This window comes from Nerophis lumbriciformis, linkage group LG24 (assembly GCF_033978685.3).
Source record: "Nerophis lumbriciformis linkage group LG24, RoL_Nlum_v2.1, whole genome shotgun sequence".
NCBI classification, from domain to species: domain Eukaryota; kingdom Metazoa; phylum Chordata; class Actinopteri; order Syngnathiformes; family Syngnathidae; genus Nerophis; species Nerophis lumbriciformis.
In genome coordinates, this window is record NC_084571.2 from 30659425 (window position 1) to 30683033 (window position 23609).

Consider the following 23609-nt stretch of genomic DNA (forward strand, 5'->3'; position numbering starts at 1 on the left):
TTTTGTTACATTGTTTCAATAAGTGGTGTATTTAATTATGATTCAAATAGTGCTAAGAAATAGTTAGCGTTGAGTCTAACTTTTCAATAAATATTAAAGAAGCACATAAATATTGTCTTTAAATAAAGTTGTGATAGATTAAGACAAATTTTAGTGGGGGAACTTCACAATGGATTACAGTCCGTCCACTTGAAGCTGAAAGTGTCAAAGCAGCAATTCTGTTTGGATCACTAAGTCGACAAAGGTAAGTGCATGAAGCTGCTATCTTGTGTGAGATTGAATCATTTTTGCAATGGCTTTTTCAAAGAACTATCCACGCACGTAACTATATTTGATGTCCACTAGATCCTAAAAGAGTAGCCCTCGTTGGGAGACGAGGGGCAGCTGTGTGTGTGTGACTCTTCCCTGTTTACGTCTTGGTGGTCCGGCCTCTTGACAGGTTCAGGCAGACTCATCTGAAGAGCGCACCACAGGGCCGTGCGGAGCTTCCTGGTGGCCGCCGCCAGCTCCTTCAGGGCAAAGACCAGCAGCACGGTGTCTAGGAAATAAGTAAGGTAAACTGTGGGTTGTTTTTTTTTGGCTTTTTATTAAAAGTGTTGGAACAAAGTACAAGGAAAAATAATTTTGATTAACGTCTTGAACTTTATCAAAAATGAGATGTTCATTAGAGCTGTGAATCTTTGTGACCAGTCGATTCTCGATTCAAAATAAATACTTTTTAATAACATTGGGTGCAAGTTCTATGATTAACTACCGTATTTTCCGCACTATAAGGCGCACTTAAAAACCTCAAATTTTCTCAAAAGCTGACAGTGCGCCTTATAATCCGGTGCGCCTTATACAAACCCTGTTTCCATATGAGTTGGGAAATTGTGTTGGATGTAAATATAAACGGAATACAATGATTTGAAAATCCTTTTCAACCCATATTCAATTGAATGCACTACAAAGACAACATATTTCATGTTCAAACTCATAAACTTTATTTTTTTTTTGCAAATAATAATTAACTTAGAATTTCATGGCTGCAACACGTGCCAAAGTAGTTGGGAAAGGGCATGTTCACCACTGTGTTACATGGCCTTTCCTTTTAACAACACTCAGTAAACGTTTGGGAACTGAGGAGACACATTTTTTAAGCTTCTCAGGTGGAATTCTTTCCCATTCTTGCTTGATGTACAGCTTAAGTTGTTCAACAGTCCGGGGGTCTCTGTTGTGGTATTTTAGGCTTCATAATGCGCCACACATTTTCAATGGTAGACAGGTCTGGACTACAGGCAGGCCAGTCTAGTACCCGCACTCTTTTACTATGAAGCCACGTTGATGTAACACGTGGCTTGGTATTGTCTTGCTGAAATAAGCAGGGGCGTCCATGGTAACGTTGCTTGGATGGCAACATGTGTTGCTCCAAAACCTGTATGTACCTTTCAGCATTAATGGCGCCTTCACAAATGTGTAAGTTACCCATGTCTTGGGCACTAATATACCCCCATACCATCACACATGCTGGCTTTTCAACTTTGCGCCTATAACCATCCGGATGGTTCTTTTCCTCTTTGGTCCGGAGGACACGACGTCCACAGTTTCCAAAAACAATTTGAAATGTGGACTCGTCAGACCACAGAACACTTTTTCACTTTGTATCAGTCCATCTTAGATGAGCTTAGGCCCAGCGAAGCGGACAGCGTTTCTGGGTGTTGTTGATAAACGGTTTTTGCCTTGCATAGGAGAGTTTTAACTTGCACTTACAGATGTAGCGACCAACTGTAGTTACTGACAGTGGGTTTCTGAAGTGTTCCTGAGCCCATGGGGTGATATCCTTTACACACTGATGTCGCTTGTTGATGCAGTATAGCCTGAGGGATCTGCTTACGTGCAGTGATTTCTCCAGATTCTCTGAACCCTTTGATGATATTACGGACCGTAGATGGTGAAATCCCTAAATTCCTTGCAATAGCTGGTTGAGAAAGGTTTTTCTTAAACTGTTCAACAATTTGCTCACGCATTTGTTGACAAAGTGGTGACCCTCGCCCCATCCTTGTTTGTGAATGACTGAGCATTTCATGGAATCTACTTTTATACCCAATCATGGCACCCACCTGTTCCCAATTTGCCTGTTCACCTGTGGGAAGTTCCAAATAAATGTTTGATGAGCATTCCTCAACTTTATCAGTATTTATTGCCACCTTTCCCAACTTCTTTGTCACGTGTTGCTGGCATCAAATTCTAAAGTTAATGGTTATTTGCAAAAAAAAAAAATTGTATCAGTTTGAACATCAAAAATGTTGTCTTTGTAGCATATTCAACTGAATATGGGTTGAAAATGATTTGCAAATCATTGTATTCCGTTTATATTTACATCTAACACAATTTCCCAACTCATATGGAAACGGGGTTTGTATATGGACCAATATTGAGCCACAACAAACTTAAACTTCATTTTCATAAAGTTTAGGTCTCGCAACTAGGGTTAACAGCCGCCAACTTATTTTCCCCCCGTAGAATAAGAAGCGCTTCTAACCCAAAAATGGCTCCTATTAAGAGACAGGCTTACAACGCAGAGTTTAAACTTAAGACGATCAGTCACGCAGTAGAACACGGGAATAGAACAGCAGCGAGAGAATTTAACAAACAAATCAATGGTGTTTAATTCGGACACTGAAAAAGAAGAATTCGAGGGATTCGTGGATGAGGAATAACTTCATAAAGTGAGCTTTACATGTTTATTTTGTGTGTTGTGGTGTGTGACATTAACGTTTGAGCAACGTTGAGTTATTGATATTGTTATTGCTCTGCACTATTTCGAGAGTTACTATACTGTGATTGCACTAACGTTTGATTTACCGTAACAGTATCACTGTTTTTTACCTGTTTATTGAATCAGGGAAAAGTTCCCCTCCACTATGTGATTTAAATATTGCACTACATGTTATACCTTGCTGTTGTTAAAAGATAAACAAAACACCACGTCACCGACTTTACCTCGGGGAAAATAATAAAGCAGCTGTTTATTCATTTTGGGAGTGAACAGAGTTGTTTCAGAACGCTGGTTTGTAATCTATTAATGAAGTTTGACTGACCTATCTGACTGTTTTGTTGACATTCCCTTTAACGCAGCTCCATCTAATGGATGCATAGGTGCACCTTATAATCCGGTGCGCCTTATATATGAACAAAGTTTTGAAATATGCCATTCATTGAAGGTGCGCCTTATAATCCGGTGCGCCTTATAGTGCGGAAAAAAACGGTACTGTATTTTTCCGCCTTAGGCGCACTTACAATCCTATAATTTTCCCAAAAATCGACAGTGCGCCTTATAACCCGGTGCGCCTAATGTACGTCACAATTCTGGTTGTGCTTACCGACCTTGAAGCAATTTTATTTGGTGCATGGTGTAACGATAAATGTGACCAGTAGATGGCAGTCATACATAAGAGATACGTGTAAACTGCAAGGTGACGCCAGTAAACAACACCAAAACTAAACGTTCCATTGAGAATATAGAACATTACACACGGCGCTCAAAAATCTGTCAATGTTTTTAGTTCGACTTTGGTAAGCTATGAAGCCGCACCGCTTGATGGATTGTCGGCGCATTAAACATACGAGTATTATTATGGTGTGTGTATAAGGACTGCAAAATGGCACCTATTAGAAGGGAGCGTTATTAAGGATTAATCTCATTAACGTTATTTACAATCACACATCTTATGTATGTACATGAAAATATTTGATCATGCTGTATAGACATACTTGCCAACCTTGAGACCTCCGATTTTGGGAGGTGGGGGGTGGGCGTGGTCGGGGGGCGTGGCTAAACGGGGAGGAGTATATTTACAGCTAGAATTCACCAAGTCAAGTATTTCCTATATATATATATATATATATATATATATATAGGAAATACTTGATGTTCAGTGATATCTAGCTATATATATATATATATATATATATATATATATGTATATATATATATATATATATATATATATTTTATTTTTATTTATTTTTTTATTATATATGTATTTTTTTATTTTTTTTTTATTATATATATATATATATATATATATATATATATATATAAAATAAATACTTGAATTTCAGTGTTCATTTATTTACACATATACACACACATAACACTCATCTACTCATTGTTGAGTTAAGGGTTGAATTGTCCATCCTTGTTCTATTCTGTCACTATTTTTCGAACCATGCTGAACACCCTCTCTGAGCATTGCTGTGTGGCACGCACAAAGGTGCTTTCATCAAATGCACTAGATGGCAGTATTGTCCTGTTTAAGAGCGTCACAACATTGCTGTTTACGGCAGACGAACTGCTTTACGGTATACAAAAAAGTGACTGCTGTTGTTGTGTGTTGTTGCCACGCTGGGAGGACGTTAATGAAACTGCCTAACAATAAACCCACATAAGAAACCAAGAACTCGCCCTCCATCATTCTATAGTTATTACGTAATTGGGCAGGTACGCTTTTTTATATTGTGGAGCAGGGCCGGCCCGTGGCATAGGCCGTATAGGCAAATGCTAAGGGCGCCGTCCATTAGGGGGCGCCACGCCAGTTCCACAAATGTTGGAGAAAAAAAAAAAGAATAAAAAAAAAAAGTTGGTACTATTATTTCTAAATACAAAAAATAATCCCACGTTAATTAAAATGCAAAGTAAAGCCTATTTAATAGAAATATTATTTGTTACAACATTACGCCCCCCCGCACGGTGCGCCCCCTCCCTTCCCGTATCATGACTCTTTTTGGACGTCACCACATCAAAAAATCAACACAAGATGTAAATTTGTTATGGAAAATAATAATGTAACGTTAGGTAATTACAGTACTCCCACCTTACATTCCTCAGGGACATTTGTATTAGATCTTTTAAGCAGGTGTTTTTTGTTTACATTGTTATTGCCTTCTGGTTAGCTAATGTTTGCCCTGCAGGTAATAGTCACTTTTCCACCCCTTTATATATTAGGTATAGTTGTAAGTAAAAAAAAAAGGTCAAAGACAAAGCTATTCGGTTTCTTGTGAATATATACACTTCACTGCCGATGTGGGGGGGCGCCACCTAAAATCTTGCCTAGGGCGCCAGATTGGTTAGGGCCAGGCCTGTTGTGGAGGACCTGAGTCCGCCTGAATTTCGGGAGATTTTCGGGAGAAAATTTGTCCCGGTAGGTTATCAGGAGAGGCGCTGAATTTCGGGAGTCTCCCGGAAAATCCGGGAGGGTTGGCAAGTATGTGTATAGAACTACTATGACTATACACGGCAATTCTTGTAAAAAAAAAAAAAAATGTCACTCATATCTTACTTTTGAGTATATTTGTCATGATTCATTGCCCGGATAATGTTTTTAGTTTTTGACTCCCTCATTTCTGTTTTTAGCACCCCTGGGTTTGTGTTTTAGTTGTCATGCATGCTGATTAGTTTCACCTGCCTCTGATTAGTGTTCCGGACGCTCACCTGCTCCTGGGCACTAATCAGAGAGCTACTCATTTCTTGCTTTTCGCCACGCTCAGGCTGGCTTTCTTATTTACTTCATTGTAGCGAGCATAACTCAGCTTTTGTGGTAGATAAATTCAACCCAATAGTTGGGTTATGAATCAACCAACATTGAGTTAGAATAACTCATCTTTTGGGTTAAATAATTCAACCCAATAGTTTGGTAGGGAATAACCCAACATTAAGTTGTCATAACTCAACTTTTTTGGTTAAATAATTCAATGCAAAAGTTGGGTTGAAAAAATTAATAAATAAAATAACTCAAATAAGGAGTTCGTCTTTTTTCTGAACCAGCAGATGGGTTAAAATTGGGTTATTTTTTTAACCCAACATTTTTTAGTGTATAAGATGAATGCAGCAATTTACAGAGACATCCTGAATGAAAACCAACACTTTCTCACCAATCTGATGGAACTTGAGAAGTAATGCAAAGAGGAATTGGCGGAACTGCCCAGAGATTGGTATGCCAAGCTTGTGGCCTCGTATTCAAAAAGACTTGAGGCTGTAATTGCTGCCAAAGGTGCATCAACAACGTATTGAGCAGAGGGTCTGAATACGTATGTTCATGTGATTTTTTTTTATAAATTAGAAAAATACTTTAAAACAACCTTTTGACTGGTATTTTGGAGTTTTGTGTGTAGAATGTTGACAACGAAAATTAATGTATACTTCTTTGGAATAAGGCGGTAACAACAAAATGTTGAAAAAGTGGAGTAATGTGTGTCAGAATAATTGTATCCAAGTTATCACAAAACTTTGACAAAAAAGCTGTCTGATCATACCAAGAAGAAGGCTTGTAAAACTCCACTGTGTAGGATGGGAAGCAACATGAAGGTGTTCTGTTTCTTTGATGTATTGTAATCCACAGAAAGATATTGTCTTCACCCGAGATCTACAAAGCGGAAAGGAAGCAGGGCCTGACTCCCCTCCAGGCACCTTTTCTTTCAACTGTTTGTATTCAAAGGCGATGGCGGTTTACGACCACCCTCCCTTAGAAACAGCTGTTGCCATCTAATCAGGGAAAGTCCAAATAAAAGAGGAGGCGTACAATCTTTCGTCAGAGCGTGGAACACTGTACAAGGGTACAGGTGTACGCGTTTCTCCTCATTGAGCCAAATTAAATTCTGTCTCTGTTTAATTCCTTGCTTCTTGTCTTGTTTAATAGATGTCATCAGTGTTTGAACCTGACAATGTGAATATTTTCTGCATGCACTGTGAGTTGTCATGCTAAAATCATGTAGATTTTAGAATGTATGAAATGTTTAGGAGCAATGGAAGTGTGTGAAAAGCTGTGGAGGGTTTATAAAGACTTTAAATGCATATGATATTCATGTGAAATAGATATCCTACTTTGCGGAGAATGAGGTAACACTGTACAGAGGTTTACTTCTTTTTACACTTGTAAGACACCTCAGAATGTCAGAAAGTGTGACGCGTGAAGAGTGCAACTTGCGTTTGTTACTGTCAAAATAATTGTATCTAAGTTATCACAAAACTTTGTGTTTCAATGAGTTCCCGGCGAGCAGACAAAAGCTGTCTTTAATCCTACCAAGCAGAAGGCTTGTAAAACTCCACTGTGTAGGATGGGAAGCAACATGAAGGTGTTCTGTTTCTTTCATGTATTGTAATCAACAGAAAGATATTGTCTTGACCCGAGATCCACAAAGCGAAAAGGAAGCAGGACCAGACTCCCCCCCCCAGGCACCGCTTCTTTGAACTTTTTTACGACCTTTTCTTTGAACTGTTATAATCAAAGGCGATGGCTGTTTACGACCCCCGTACCTTAGAAACAGCTGTTGCCATGTAATCAGGGAAAGTCCAAATAAAAGAAGGCGTACAATCTTTCGCCAGAGCGTGTTGAGACACTGTACAAGGGTTTATAAAGACTTTAAACATATAATATTCATATAAACTAGATATCCTACTTTGCAGAGAATGAGGTAACACTGTACAGGGGTTTACTTCTTTTTACACTTGTAAGACACCTCAGAATTTCAAAAAGTGTGACGCGTGAAGAGTGCAACTTGCGTTTGTTACCTTTGTCCTCTGTAGGATGCGGTATGTGCCGCTGACGCTGGGCCAGGCTCACAAGCTCCGAGACACAGGAAATGGCCATGTGGTGATTGCTCAGCGCCGTGCAGACGTTGGCGTGGAGCGGTACGTTGCACAGGCACTCCATTTTATACAGAAGGCACTCCACCTGCGACGTCACACAGAAATGAGGTATTTTCCCCTTTTGGAATCTAGTTCACTCACCCCGGATTGCTCCCTCTTCTGGTTAAAGAGGAGGTCCTCAACGTTCAAGGGGTGCTCCAGAGGTCCGCACAGGTTGGTCGCAGATGGCGTCCATTCGCCCGGGAATGTTTTGGCGAGAATGACCTCGGTCTGAAATGGACAACCAATCAGAATGTGACAGGTAATGTTTAGTCTATTGCTTGGATGTTACTGACGTCACGTCTCTTCCATTAAATATGCGTGGTGGTCAAGCTGGTGGTGGTTTTAGCTCTGTTCTCAATGGGTGCTCGGTGCCATTTAGCCTTTCTCGAAGAAAAAATGCCATATGCTGGCGTTGTTTTGGCTGTACAAACCGTTCAAATCGCGAAAAGGATAAATGTTTCTTCAGAGTTCCTTGAGAGTAGGCTTGGGCGATATGGAGCAAAACTGATATACCGGTATTTTTTATGGCTAAATGGAGACATACGGTATATAATTTTAAACAAAACGTGCAAAGTTTATTTTAAACCAGGGCCGGATCCGGCCCGTGAGATGAGTTTGCTAAGTATAAAAATTTGAATGAAAGAAACCGCTGTTCTAAATGTGTCCACTAGATGTCGCAATAGCAATTATTTGTATCTTTGTAGATGATGCTACATATCTACAAAATAAACCACATGAGGAAAATGATCAAACTACATAAATAACATACTGTAATTTGATTTTGATATATTTTCTTTATTTTGATAGATTGAAAATTAACTAATGAGTTGACTGATGAACATTATCTCACAATTTATTCAGAAAATATAAATAACGTCAAATAAAGATAGAATACTATTAACCGCAACATGTAAGTGTAAAAAAAAAAAACAACATTAAGATTTGTACAATTTCAGAATGTGCTCGTTCTATTTTTAAACAAAGAAAACAATCTGAAGTTGTCTTTATTATTAAGTTATCGTGCCATGATTTTACCAGTCCGGTCCACTTGGGAGTAGATTTTTCTCCATCCCGATCTAAAATGAGTTTGACACCCCTGCCCTAAAATAAAAGAACCCCAAATGTGTGTTTAAAACAGAATACCATGAGTCACGTTTGGTACTTATTGTTGTTGATGTTTGTATACTAGGCCCTGCGATGAAGTGGCGACTTGTCCAGAGTGTACACCGCCTTCCGCCCGAATGCAGCTGAGATAGGCTCCAGCACCCCCCGCGACCCCGAAAAAGGAAAAAAGTGGTAGAAAACAGATGGATGTTTGTATATTAATGCCAAAAAATAGATTTTAAAGCTAAAACAAATGTACAGCTTGCATGCAGGGTGTTCCTTATGTTGTGTCCCTGGATAGAGTAGTCAGTGTGCAGGAATCTCCATGTAAGTTTGCTGATCATGCCAAATATACAGAATATCCCTTATCTATTTGATTTGAAAATAGTTTCAGCTTGTTAATTCAATCGCAAGTGCTGGTCTTCCTGGGATTCCGCCATAAGTCCCCGCAGTGCCTGATTGATTGAAAATGGATGTTTTGATTGCAGCGCTAAACTACTTTGTGCACTCACTTTCAAGCTTTGAGTAGCTCCAAGGCTGCCAAGGCGAGTCCTCATTAAAATGAGGCAAGAATACAGTGTTACATGGTGTACTTGGCAATCTGCAACGCGTAAAGGCGCGTTTAAGGGTTAAAATGTGAGCGGAGTACCAATAATGTGTGCAAGTCTGAATATCCCACTTAATTACGTCTTGTGTAGAGTAAAATTGTGTACCGTTGTGTTGTCCCGATACCAATATTTTGGTACTGGTACTAAAATTATTTAGATACTTTTCGGTACTTTGATACTTTTCTAAATAAAGGGGACCACAAAAAAATTCATTATTGGCTTTATTTGAACAAAAAATGTAGGGTACATTAAACATATGTTTCTTATTACAAGTTTGTCCTTAAATAAAATAGTGAACATACTAGAGAACTTGTCTTTTAGTAGTAAGTAAACAAACAAAGGCTCCTAATTAGTCTGCTGACATATGCAGTAACATATTGTGTCATTTTCCATTCTATTATTTTGTCAAATTTATTAAGGACAAGCGGTAGAAAATTAATTATTAATCTACTTGTTCATTTACTGTTAATATCTGCTTACTTTCTCTTAACATGTTCTATCTACACTTCTGTTAAAATGTAGTAATCACTTATTCTTCTGTTGTTTGGATGCTTTACATTAGTTTTGGATGATACCTCAAATTTGGGTATCAATTCGATACCAAGTCGTTACAAGATCATACATTGGTCATATTCAAAGTCCTCATGTGTGCAGGGACGTATTTCCTGAGTTTATAAACATAATATGCATTTTAAAAAAACGAAAGAAGATGTTAAGCCAAAAAATATTGACGTAATCATAGTAGTATCGACTAGATACGCTTGTGTACTTGGTACACAAACAAAAACAAACAAAATTGTGGCTAGTTACAACAACAATCATGTTCCCATGTTTAGTTTTTACTAATTTTTACTAATTGTTTTTTTATCAAGTGTGCACTTTGTCTGTTATTATTATTATTGGCTTTTATCTAGTTTGCACTTTGTCTGTATTATTACTATTATCATTATTATCGACTCATCTTTGCCTATTATTTTATTTTCCTATTTTAATGATGTTGGATCTGTGTTGTTGTTGTTGGGGACAAGTGTTGTAAATTAGCTTTGGCTACAAACACTATGACGCATACATTGGATAACTGTTTCAGATGTCTATGTTTCTGTATCTGTCCCTATTTCAAATAAACCTTTATATATATAAATATCCTTACAGTGGATGTTAGGTGTAGTTCCACCAATGGCGTTTGTTTACATTGTGATGTCGGTGAGCTGCGGTGTGTAGCAAAGCATGTTTAGCTATTCCTCGTCCTGCAGGGATGATACTTGTAAGAAACTTACTCTATTTGTCGCCATGGAGGCGAGGATTAGTGATGTAAAAGTAGCTACAACACTGCCGACAGTGGCTGGACATGTCTTAAAGCACCTCTTACGGTGGGCGTTTCAGTGTTATAACTTCACCTTTATCGTTAGTTTTTAAGTCAAATTGCGTCTGTTCTCCCTTTTCTGTCTACACAAATTGTCTCTTTATAAGTACTCCCTGATTGTGCGCTGCCGAACATGCTCGTCTGCTCGTAAACCAGCAATGACACGACGTGACGACGACGGGAGGGTGCGGGGGACCGGTACGTTTTAGAGGCGGTATAGTACCGAATATGATTCATTAGTATCGCGGTACTATACTAATTAGAGATGTCCGATAATGGCTTTTTTGCCGATATTCCGATATTGTCCAACTCTTAATTACCGATTCCGATATCAACCGATACCGATATATACAGTCGTGGAATTAATACATTATTATGCCTAATTTTGTTGTGATGCCCCGCTGGATGCATTAAACAATGTAACAAGGTTTTCCAAAATAAATCAACTCAAGCTATGGAAAAAAAAATGCCAACATGGCACTGCCATATTTATTATTGAAGTCACAAAGTGCATTATTTTTTTTAACATGCCTCAAAACAGCATGAGAGAGCATGAGGAGGTTGAGTTGGGGGGGGGGGGGTGTATATTGTAGCATCCTGGAAGAGCTAGTGCTGCAAGGGCTTCTGGGTATTTGTTCTGTTGTGTTTATGTTGCGTTACGGTGCGGATGTTCTCCCAAAAATGTGTTTGTCATTCTTGTTTGGTGTGGGTTCACAGTGTGGTGCATATTTGTAACAGTGTTAAAGTTGTTTATACGGCCACCCTCAGTGTGACCTGTATGGCTATTGACCAAGTATGCTTGCATTCACTTGTGTGTGTGTGAAAAGACGTAGATATTATGTGACTGGGCCGGCACGCAAAGGCAGTGCCTTTTAAGGTTTATTGGCGCTCTGTACTTCTCTCTACGTCCGTGTACTACTCCATACAGCGGCGTTTTAAAAAGTCATACATTTTACTTTTTGAAACAGATACCAATAATTTCCGAACCAATACAGATACACCTTAAAGCATTTATCGGCCGATAATATCGGCAGCCCGATATTATCGGACATCTCTAATACTAATACCGGTATACTGTACAACCCTAGTGTACAATATCACTGAGATTCTTCCAGGAAACCCATATTAGTGGTACCCACAAGAACATAAACCCCATTTTAGCAGGCTTACCTTCTTCCACTCATTCTCCAAATTCTTCCACTCTTCATAACACTCATCCAGGTGGAAGTAAAGCTGGATCACGTGTAACCCTTGATTATTTTCCAGTAAAGCTGCAAAACTGCCGTAACCGTCTCCGGTGTGAGCCTCGGAGTGACTGAGGGGAGTGTGCAATGTCGAGCCGAGAGGGCCGCTTCGATTTGGCGCAGTGTGCCTGGAGGTGTCTTTTGGCTGATACTTCATAGGCGACCAGGACGTCCTTCGAAGGTCACTGGCGGGATACTTGAGAGGCATGTGGTTTTCTCCAGTTGCTTTCTGCATGTTGGGCTGGAGGTCAACGTGTGGTCTCTTGTTGTTCTCCGTCACGCGAGCGTTGTTTAGAAGCTTTTGTCCGAACCAGCCAGATGTCCTCTTCTTGTCCTTATGCGTCTGTGGCTTCATCTTGTGCGGCACATGCCCCTGCTGGGTGCGGGGACTATAAAACTGGTGCGCGTTCCTATTCAGAACATTCTGGTGCTGGTTTGGGGGATTTAAAGGCGCAAAGATGGGCTTAGTTTGCGGAAAATATCCGGCGTTTTCATCGCCAAATCCTGACAGTCCTTGAATGTCGATTGGTTTTCCCGCCATGTCATTTCTGCCCCTTGTCATGCTCCATAATTCTTCTTCCAGCTGTTTTTGGATGTGCGTTGGTGGCATGTTAAACATCGGCATGCCCCCGCTGAGGATTTTCCATTGTTCAGCCATGCTTTCTTCCGGGTGTTCTGTCTTTATTTGCATGTTTGGAAAACCTTTGTAATGTCCTCTGTCAGGTTCTTCCGCCAAGAGAGATTGGAAACCGCTCACCAATTGGTTGGTGGTTTCCTGGAGATACTGCTCCATATGAGAAATGGCCATCGCATTCCGGCCTTCGGAGGAAAGATCAAATAAAGGGTTGCGATTCTCGTTGGGCTGCTGAAAGACGTCGCTGATTCGATGGAAGCTGTCAACCGGCCGATGATTTGCTTGGCGCAAATCAGCTGATTGGTGGTACGCGCTCTGGATCATCTGCGATTGGAAGTGGTTTCCTGTTCTGAGAACGGGAAGACCTGGCGGCAGCCTCCGGGGAGGGCTGAATAAGCTGTCTCTGTCTCCATCAGCAACACTAACATGCCACTGCTGATTAGCAGAACTGCCACCGGGCTGCTGAGGGAACTGGCCGTTTGTGCCCGCCGACTCCACTTGTCCTTGAAGGAAAGCCTCGCTGGGAACAAGGCTAGGAAGAAATGTGGCGTCGTCTTGGTTATACTGTGATTGGAAATATGGTGGAAACTCCTCCGTCAAAGGCGTTGAACACCAGATAGTGCTTCCAATAGATGGGCTCCTAGAAGAAATACAAACTCTACACATTATGGTGTTACGGATGGACGATATAACCTGATTGATTGATTGAAACTTTTATTAGTAGATTGCACAGTGAAGTATATATTCCGTCACTAAATGGTAACACCCGAATAAGTTTTTCAACTTGTTTAAAGGGGAACATTATCACAATTTCAGAATTGTTAAAACCATTAAAAATCAGTTCCCAGTGGCTTATTAGATTTTTCAAATTTGTTTTCAAAATTTTACCCATCACGCAATATCCCTAAAAAAAGCTTCAAAGTGCCTGATTTTAACCACCCGTCCATTTTCCTGTGACGTCACATAGTGAAGCCAACACAAACAAACGTGGCGGAAAGAACAGCAAGATATAGCGACATTAGCTCGGATTCAGACTCGGATTTCAGCGGCTTAAGCGATTCAACAGATTACGCATGTATTGAAACGGATGGTTGTAGTGTGGAGGCAGGTAGCGAAAACGAAATTGAAGAAGAAACTGAAGCTATTGAGCCATATCGGTTTGAACCGTATGCAAGCGAAAACGACGAAAACGACACGACAGCCAGCGACACGGGAGAAAGCGAGGACGAATTCGGCGATCGCCTTCTAACCAACGATTGGTATGTGTTTGTTTGGCATTAAAGGAAACTAACAACTATGAACTAGGTTTACAGCATATGAAATACATTTGGCAACAACATGCACTTTGAGAGTGCAGACAGCCCAGTTTTCATCAATTAATATATTCTGTAGACATACCCTCATGTCAGCAGGCCAGGGAAGCTAGGGTTGATATTCTTCTCTTGATCATCTTCGGGACGGTGTGAGCCAAGACATCCAGGGGGTTTAGCTCGCTCGTCTGCGGGAACAAACTGCCGCCATTGCTTGCCGTGCTACCGAGGACCTTTGTCCCTGAATTGCTCACACACTCCAGCAGATTCAATGGGGGTCTGGCGGCAGATTTCTTTGACTTTATCGTTGGAAATGCATCTGCTTTGAGTGTCGCAGGATATCCACACATTCTTGCCATCTCTGTCGTAGCATAGCTTTCGTCGGTAAAGTGTGCGGAACAAACGTCCAATTTCTTGCCACTTTCGCATCTTTGGGCCACTGGTGCAACTTGAATCCGTCCCTGTTGGTGTTGTTACACCCTCCGACAACACACCGACGAGGCATGATGTCTCCAAGGTACGGAAAACAGTCGAAAAAACGGAAAATAACAGAGCTGATTTGATCGGTGTTTGAGAAAATGGCGGATTGCTTCCCGATGCGACGTCACGTTGTGACGTCATCGCTCCGAGAGCGAATATTAGAAAGGCGTTTAATTCGCCAAAATTCACCCATTTAGAGTTCGGAAATCGGTTAAAAAAATATATGGTCTTTTTTTCTGCAACATCAAGGTATATATTGACGCTTACATAGGTCTGGTGATAATGTTCCCCTTTAAATCGAGGTCCACGTTAATCAATTCATGATACAGATATATACTATCAAATATATACTATCAGCATAATACAGTAATCAAACAAGATAATCATCAGAGTATATACATTGAATTATTTACATTATTTACAATTCGGGGTGTGGCATATGGAGGGAGGGGGCGGGGGGTTAGGTTTGGTTGGTATCAACACTTCTGTCATCAACAATCAGCATCAACAATTGCATCATCAGAGAAATGGACATTGAAACAGTGTACGTCTGACTTGGTAGGATATGGACAGCAAGTAGTGGACATAGAGAGAGATCAGAAACCATAAGAAAAAGTATCTACCTTAGATTATTAACATTTGATTATTTGCAAGGGTTGAAGTTGCCTGGAGGTGTATTTTTATTGCGGTTTTGAAGGAAGATAGAGATGCCCTTTCTTTTACACCTGTTGGGAGCGCATTCCACATTGATGTAGCATAGAAAGAGAATGAGTTAAGACCTTTGTTAGATCGGAATCTGGGTTTAACGTGGTTAGTGGAGCTCCCCCTGGTGTTGTGGTTATGGCGGTCATTTACGTTGATGAAGTAGTTTGACATGTACTTAGGTATCAGGGAGGTGTAGCGGATTTTATAGACTAGGCTCAGTGCAAGTTGTTTTACTCCGTCCTCCACCCTGAGCCAACCCACTTTGGAGAAGTGGGTAGGAGTGAGGTGTGAACATTTTTATTGGGATATAGTGCATATTGCAGCCTCCTGCGATTGATTGATTGAGACTTTTATCAGTAGATTGCACAGTACAGTACATATTCCGTACAATTGACCACTAAATGGTAACACCCGAATAAGTTGTTGAACTTGTTTAAGTCGGGGTCCACATTAATCAATTCATGGTACAAATATATACTATCATCATAATACAGTCATCACACAAGTTAATCATCAGAGTATATACATTGAATTATTTACAATCCAGGGGGTGGGATGTGGAGGGTTAAGTTTGGTTGTTATCATCACTTCAGTCATCAACAATTATATCATCTGAGAAACGGACATTGTAACAGTGTAGGTCTGACTTGGTAGGATATGTACAGCGAGCAGTGAACATAGTGAGCTCAGAAAGCATAAGAACAAGTACCGTATTTTTCGGAGTATAAGTCGCTCCGGAGTATAAGTCGCACCGGCCGAAAATGCATAATAAAGAAGGAAAAAAACATATAAGTCGCACTGGAGTATAAATCGCCTTTTTTGGGGAAGTTTATTTGATAAAACCCAACACCAAGAATAGACATTTGAAAGGCGATTTAAAATAAATAAAGAATAGTGAACAACAGGCTGAATAAGTGTACGTTATATGAGGCATAAATAACCAACTGAGAACGTGCCTGGTATGTTAACATAACATATTATGGTAAGAGTCATTCAAATAACTATAACATATAGAACATGCTATACGTTTACCAAACAATCTGTCACTCCTAATTGCTAAATCTCATGAAATCTTATTCGTCTAGTCTCTTACGTGAATGAGCTAAATATTATTGTTTGATATTTTACGGTAATGTGTTAATAATTTCACACATAAGTCGCTCCTGAGTATAAGTCGCACCCCCGGCCAAACTATGAAAAAAACCGGTGACTTTCAGTCCGAAAAATACGGTATATACATTTGATTATTTACAATCCGGGGAGGTGGGATGTGGTGGGGGGAGGGTGTTAGTCTAGGGTTGTAGTTGACTGGAGGTGTTCTTTTAGTGCGGTTTTGAAGGAGGATAGAGATGCACTTTCTTTTACACCTGTTGGGAGTGCATTCCATATTGATGTGGCATAGAAGGAGAAGGAGTTAAGATCTTAACGATATATATCACAATTAGGTACATTCCTAGGTACTCCCGGTACCTAGGAATGGATACTGGTAATCAACGGTACCAGTTTTTGATACTTTTGTGTGTGTTAGTAAATATTTATTGTATTTCATAATAAAATCTCATTTTTTTTATTGGAACATTTAAAAATGAGCTGATTATGGTAACTTCTGCCCGGGTGATCTACCTCATTATATATATATATATATATATATATATATATATATATATATATATATATATATATATATATATATACAGTTATCATATCTTCATACTGTGTGTAGTGTAGCATGTTTAGCTATTCCTTACCCTCCAGTGATAATGATACGTGTAAGAAACATAGTTGGAGCAAAGAATTGCTGACTTAGAGACTGTGGCGAGACGTTAGCCCCTAAGTGGCAAAGTCAAGGCCCGGAATGAATAATCTGTGGGACCCCACAGATTATGATGATATTTGATCAGTATTAGAACCGGCCCGCAGGCCACAGCCGCCTGCTGCTGTTTTGCACGCACCAATACTCCAGCAGTGTTGGCGCTATGAATTTTCAATATGGGGTTCCTCATCAAGTCATAAAAATGGGGTCCCACAGTAAATGTTTGGGGTCCCACTTTTTTGTAACTGTTTGAAAACAAATGATAAATGCATGCATTATCCTGTTATATCTCACATTCTATATTTACTTTGGAAAAAGGTTGTCATAAACGTTACTTAATTCTTTACAAAAAATAATACAACAGAAAACAAATGTTTATGCATATGTACATGTATTCAGTTAAACATTCATTCACTTTCTTCTTTCCTTCATGGATCTAAACTTTACCGCTGCCGGTATTTTTTTCTATATTTTTATTCTAATATTTTCAGAATGTTTGTTCTATTTTTGGCCAAAGTAAGACAAAGAAAACAATCTGAAGTTGTCTTTATTTTCTAGTTTTAATGCCATGATTTTAATAGTCCGCCCCGCGTGTGCACAGATTTTCCTCCATGCGGCCCCTGAGCTAAAATGAGTTTGACACCCTCGCGTTAGCCGCTCGCGAGGGCGCTACATTGCGTTGAGGATGCAGTGGCTTGCGTGTCGCTGTCAAATTTGCAGAACACCGAATGTGTCATCAACATGCATTATCACGATGTAACGATACTATCAAAAGCTCTTATTATCGACTAAATGTATATCATTTATCATCTATCGTACAACCCTGTAAAGATTTTCCATAAATAAATAGGAAAATACGACTTTACAAACACTTTAAAACGATATTAAAGGTTAATATCAATCAATCAATCAAAGTTTATTTATATAGGTACAACGAGGTCCAACTGTACTGTAAAAATATGACATACCCTTCATAGTGGAGACCGCCTTGGGTGTCACCTTCATCCAAAATATTGGACACTAATCCCTGTAGATCAGTTTCCTCTTCTGCTTCATTGCTGTTAGTGTTCTCCCTTGAGGAGAAAGAAAGATCATATCAGTTTATTATAATAAATACATTGCAGTTCTAGTATTTCTTTATACCTGCTATTAGGGTTGTAAGTAGAGATGTCCGATAATGGCATTTCTGCCAATATCCGATATTGTCCAACTCTTAATTACCGATTCCGATATCAACAGATACCGATACATACAGTCGTGGAATTAACACATTATTATGCCTAATTTTGTTGTGATGCCCCGCTGGATGCATTAAACAATGTAACAAGGTTTTTAAGTTATAAATTAACTCAAGTTATGGAAAAGAATGCCAACATGGCACTGCCATATTTATTATTGAAGTCACAAAGTGCATTATTTTTTTTAACATGCCTCAAAACAGCAGCTTGGAATTTGGGACATGCACTCCCTGAGAGGCGTGCCGGCCCAATCACATAATATCTACGGCTTTTCACACACACATGTGAATGCAATTCATACTTGGTCAACAGCCATACAGGTCACACTGAGGGTGGCCGTATAAACAACTTTAACACTGTTACAAATATGCGCCACACTGTGAACCCACACCAAACAAGAATGACAAACACATTTCGGGAGAACATCCGCACCGTAACACAACAGAACAAATACCCAGAAACCCTTGCAGCACTAACTCTTCCGGGACGCTACAATATACACCCACCGCTACCCCCTACCCCCCCACCTCAACCCCGCCCACCTCAACCTCCTCATGCTCTCTCAGCGAGAGCATGTCCCAAATTCCAAGCTGCTGTTTTGAGGCATGTTAAAAAAAATAATGCACTTTGTGACTTCAATAATAAATATGGCAGTGCCATGTTGGCACTTTTTACCCATAACTTGAGTCGATTCATTTTCGAAAACCTTGTTACATTGTTTAATGCATCCAGCGGGGCTTCACAAAAAAACCCGGTAATTAAGAGTTGGACAATATCGGACTATCGGATATCGGCAAAAAAGCCATTACCGGGCATCTCTATTACTTACTAATAAAAGAGAAGTTGTCTAGTACGTTTGATGTATCATAAGACTTACTGTTAAAATAAAGCCATTTTGTGTAGTCCCCGTTATTTTGAAAAGTATCAAAATACATATCGGTACCAAAAATAATGGTTTTGTGTAGGAGTGTAACGGTACGTGCATTTGTATTGAACCGTTTCGGTACGGGGGTTTCGGTTCGGTTCGGAGGTGTACCGAACGAGTTTCCACACGGACATATTAAGTAGCGTAACGCAGGTTGTGTAAACAATGCACACCGAGGCACAACACACGGCATGCTAGCAGCTAACGGGCTAGGATAGACTGACCATATGTCCTCTTTTCACCGGACATGTCCTCTTTTGCGGAGCTGTCAGGGCGGAGTTTCTTAAATGCCTCAAATGTCCGGCATTTTGAGTTAGGGTTGCGTGTATTTTCAATGTACGTTCAGGGTTAAGAAGGGGTTAAAAACAAAACAAATTGTGCACACGCAACAGCATTGGTGAGGGAGGGGCAGAGACAGAGAGAGAGAGAGAGAGAGCGAGTTATGATAAACGCGCATGCGTCGCCAGGCTCTTCTTTTTATCCATACATTTATCAGATTTAAGTTTTTATTATCTATAGCAGGGGTGTCAAAAGTGTGCCCCGGAGGCCATTTGCGGCCCACAGCTAATGTTTTAAAGGCCCACGGCACATTCTAAAAATACTATTAAAATTAAAAAAACATAACAAAAGTGAAATAAAAAAGCTTAAAGGTTAAATGTAATTTAGAAAAAGTTGCAATGTTGACTAATAAAACAAAGCTGTTTTTTTTTTTCTTTCAAACTGTCATTGCTCAAAACATAATATTGAATCAAAATCAAGGTTATTATGAATTATTGACCTATCCAAGGTTCCCATTACTTCACATCAAATATTCCACTAAGAAAAATATTTTTGGTGGAAGATTTTGCAAATTTGGTGAATGAATAACCCAAAATTTATATTTTGTTGTTTTCTTACCGTACCGAAAATGAACCGAATCGTGACCTCTAAACCGAGGTACGTACTGAACCGAAATTTTTGTGTACCGTTACACCCCTATTAGTCCCCGTTATTTTGAAAAAGTATCACAATACAAACCCCGTTTCCATATGAGTTGGGAAATTGTGTTAGATGTAAATATAAACGGAATACAATGATTTGCAAATCATTTTCAACCCATATTCAGTTGAATATGCTACAAAGACAACATATTTGATGTTCAAACTGATAAACATTTTTTTTTTTTTGCAAATAATCATTAACTTTAGAATTTGATGGCAGCAACACGTGACAAAGAAGTTGGGAAAGGTGACAATAAATACTGATAAAGTTGAGGAATGCTCATCAAACACTTATTTGGAACATCCCACAGGTGAACAGGGAAATTGGGAACAGGTGGGTGCCATGATTGGGTATAAAAGTAGATTCCATGAAATGCTCAGTCATTCACAAACAAGGATGGGGCGAGGGTCACCACTTTGTCAACAAATGCGTGAGCAAATTGTTGAACAGTTTAAGAAAAACCTTTCTCAACCAGCTATTGCAAGGAATTTAGGGATTTCACCATCTACGGTCCGTAATATCATCAAAGGGTTCAGAGAATCTGGAGAAATCACTGCACGTAAGCAGCTAAGCCCGTGACCTTCGATCCCTCAGGCTGTACTGCATCAACAAGCGACATCAGTGTGTAAAGGATATCACCACATGGGCTCAGGAACACTTCAGAAACCCACTGCCAGTAACTACAATTGGTCTCTACATCTGTAAGTGCAAGTTAAAACTCTCCTATGCAAGGCGAAAACCGTTTATCAACAACACCCAGAAAAGCCGTTGTCTTTGCTGGGCCTGAGCTCATCTAAGATGGCCTGATACAAAGTGGAAAAGTGTTCTGTGGTCTGACGAGTCCACATTTCAAATTTTTTTTTGGAAACTGGACGTCGTGTCCTCCGGACCAAAGAGGAAAAGAACCATCCGGATTGTTATAGAGGCTAAGTGTAAAAGCCAGCATCTGTGATGGTATGGGGGTGTATTAGTGCCCAAGACATGGGTAACTTACACATCTGTGAAGGCACCTTTAATGCTGAAAGGTACATACAGGTTTTGGAGCAACATATGTTGCCATCCAAGCAATGTTACCATGGACGCCCCTGCTTATTTCAGCAAGACAATGCCAAGACACGTGGCTTCATAGTAAAAGAGTGCGGGTAGTAGACTGGCCTGCTTGTAGTCCAGACCTGTCTCCCATTGAAAATGTGTGGCGCATTATGAAGCCTAAAATACCACAACGGAGACCCCGGACTGTTGAACAACTTAAGCTGTACATCAAGCAAGAATGGGAAAGAATTCCACCTGAGAAGCTTAAAAAATGTGTCTCCTCAGTTCCCAAACGTTTACTGAGTGTTGTTAAAAGGAAAGGCCATGTAACACAGTGGTGAACATGCCCTTTCCCAACCACTTTGGCACGCGTTGCAGCCATGAAATTCTAAATTAATTATTATTTGCAAAAAATAAACAAAGTTTATGAGTTTGAACATCAAGTATCTTGTCTTTGTAGTGCATTCAATTGAATATGGGTTGAAAAGGATTTGCAAATCATTGTATTCCGTTTATATTTACATCTAACACAATTTCCCAACTCATATGGAAACGGGGTTTGTACATATCGGTACCAAAAATGGTTTTGTGGCATCCTTACCTGCGGTTAATGCAATCCTTGAGTTCATAGGGATGGCCGTGACCACTGGGAGACCAGAGCGTGAAAGGTGCCACCTCTTGTACATCATGTAGAGAAACATTGGTGATGGCGTCGACTACATTTACCTGTAACGGGAAAAAATGGCAACACTTAATGATGATGTTCCAGCAGATCTCCAGACTGAGGCACACCACTACTTGACTGTACCATGCGGTCTATAACTAAGGAGGGGGGAAAGGGTTGCATTTATGATATAATTGAATAAATCATGATGATTGAAAAGTTATATGACACAAGTATGGGTTAGATTAGTGTAGTGACTGTAATGAAGCATATGAACTTACCTGACTGTGGAACTGGGGGTAGAAAGATGCCATTTTGAACGTCGTCCCTCGAACTTGACTCTTTTATAACAAGATCCATCGATCAGAACATTTGATAACTTGTTACATTACAAATAAATACGCTCACACGATCAACATGACAGATGTTTTTTCGTCTCTTTTTTTTTTTTTTTTCTTCAGATGTCATGACTGAGAAAGCAACGGCGGCCATATTGGCCGACTTTTTAATGGCTAGTATGACGAAGATGGGAGAACATTTTTCGAATCATATCAGCACAGTTTGGGCGATTCTGAAACCGATTTTTGATCTTAACGCGACTTTAAAAGCAATCATTTGTGGACTTACCTGGACACTTAATGTTACATCAACTTATTGATATGTTGGACATTGGACACTGATGTAATCGCCGAAGAACACGAAGCCCCGCCCTCTTTTCCCTAATTTGGGTATCAATGTCCTGTCCTCCTATTGGTTACATCCGCCGTCCAATTAACGTCAAGCAGGTGTCGGAAGGGCTTCGCAACTGTTTCTGGCCACGCCTTTTTTAGTTGCGATGCAGACTTTTGACTAGCAATCTTTAAATACCAGATTTATCATAATGATGTATACAAATATGCCAGAAATTATTTTAAATATGTGAGTCACACGCAAAAAATAGCATAATGATGACTGTGACTCACCTCGTCACTTCCGCATTGCAAAGCGCTTATTTGCATACACTCACATTGCGCAATCCTGTCTTCTCTTGTCTATCACATTTGGAGTGTATTTTGATTTAAATAAACACATGACATTTGTAATAAATACACAACAAAATACAAACAAACGTTTGATTTCATTATTAGTTTGTTGTGCACACTGAGGACAATTTTGGTGCAATATTATAGTCAGCAAATGTGTTTTAACAGCTAATTTATGTAATAATTACTTTATTAATGTGTTGCCCTTTTTGTTGTCAGAGGCAAACTAACCAATCATTGATTGATTGATTGAGACTTGTATTAGTAGATTGCACAGTACAGTACATATTCCGTACATTAAATGGTAACACCCCAATAAGTTTTTCAACTTGTTTAAGTCGGGGTCCACGTTAATCAATTAATGGTATAAATATATACTATCAGCATAATACAGTCATCACACAAGTTAATCATCAGAGTATATACATTGAATTATTTACAAAATTTACAATAAATATAATCATATTCATTGACGTAAAAAAAAAATCACTGTTAAGTTTATAGTGTTTTTTACAATTAATTAATGTAAATTGAAAAGCAACCAGGACACGTTGGGAAGACTATGTCTCCCGGCTGGCCTGGGAATGCCTCGGGATCCCCCGGGAAGAGCTGGACGAAGTGGCTGGGGAGAAGGAAGTCTGGTCTTCCCTGCTTAGGCTGCTGACCCCGTGACACGACCTCGGATAAGCGGAAGAAGATGGATGGATGGATGAAAAGCAATATCATTGTTATTTTTAGGATGAAAATGTTGCCGACTGAGCTGGCATTTTTTTAATTATAAAATCTGAGTGTAGATTTTACGAGAAAAAAACCCAAC

The 23609-nt window shown here is 39.7% G+C and overlaps 1 protein-coding gene across 1 annotated transcript; it reads right to left on the reverse strand.

The window, feature by feature from the left end:
* Positions 1–248: 248 nt before the first annotated feature.
* Positions 249–22597, reverse strand: moto (minamoto). The gene is made up of 8 exons (XM_061981967.2): positions 22398–22597; positions 22052–22111; positions 21708–21832; positions 17899–18003; positions 11915–13262; positions 7769–7897; positions 7550–7712; positions 249–538 (listed from the first exon to the last, which is right to left on the reverse strand). The coding sequence occupies exons 2-8, from the start codon at positions 22082–22084 to the stop codon at positions 342–344; spliced, it is 2100 nt and encodes a 699-aa protein (XP_061837951.2). The 5' UTR covers positions 22085–22111; positions 22398–22597; the 3' UTR covers positions 249–341.
* Between the last annotated feature and the right edge of the window lie 1012 nt (positions 22598–23609).

What these genes read in the sequence shown, in the direction of transcription:
- moto (XM_061981967.2), bottom strand. Translation starts at nt 22,084, where the DNA reads ATGGCATCTTTCTACCCCCAGTTCCACAGTCAG. An exon ending in AAGGATTGCATTAACCGCAG is followed by an intron (nt 18,004 to 21,707) that starts GTAAGGATGCCA and finishes TTTCTCCTCAAG; the next exon opens with GGAGAACACTAACAGCAATG. An exon ending in TGGAGAATGAGTGGAAGAAG is followed by an intron (nt 7,898 to 11,914) that starts GTAAGCCTGCTA and finishes TGTCCATTTCAG; the next exon opens with ACCGAGGTCATTCTCGCCAA.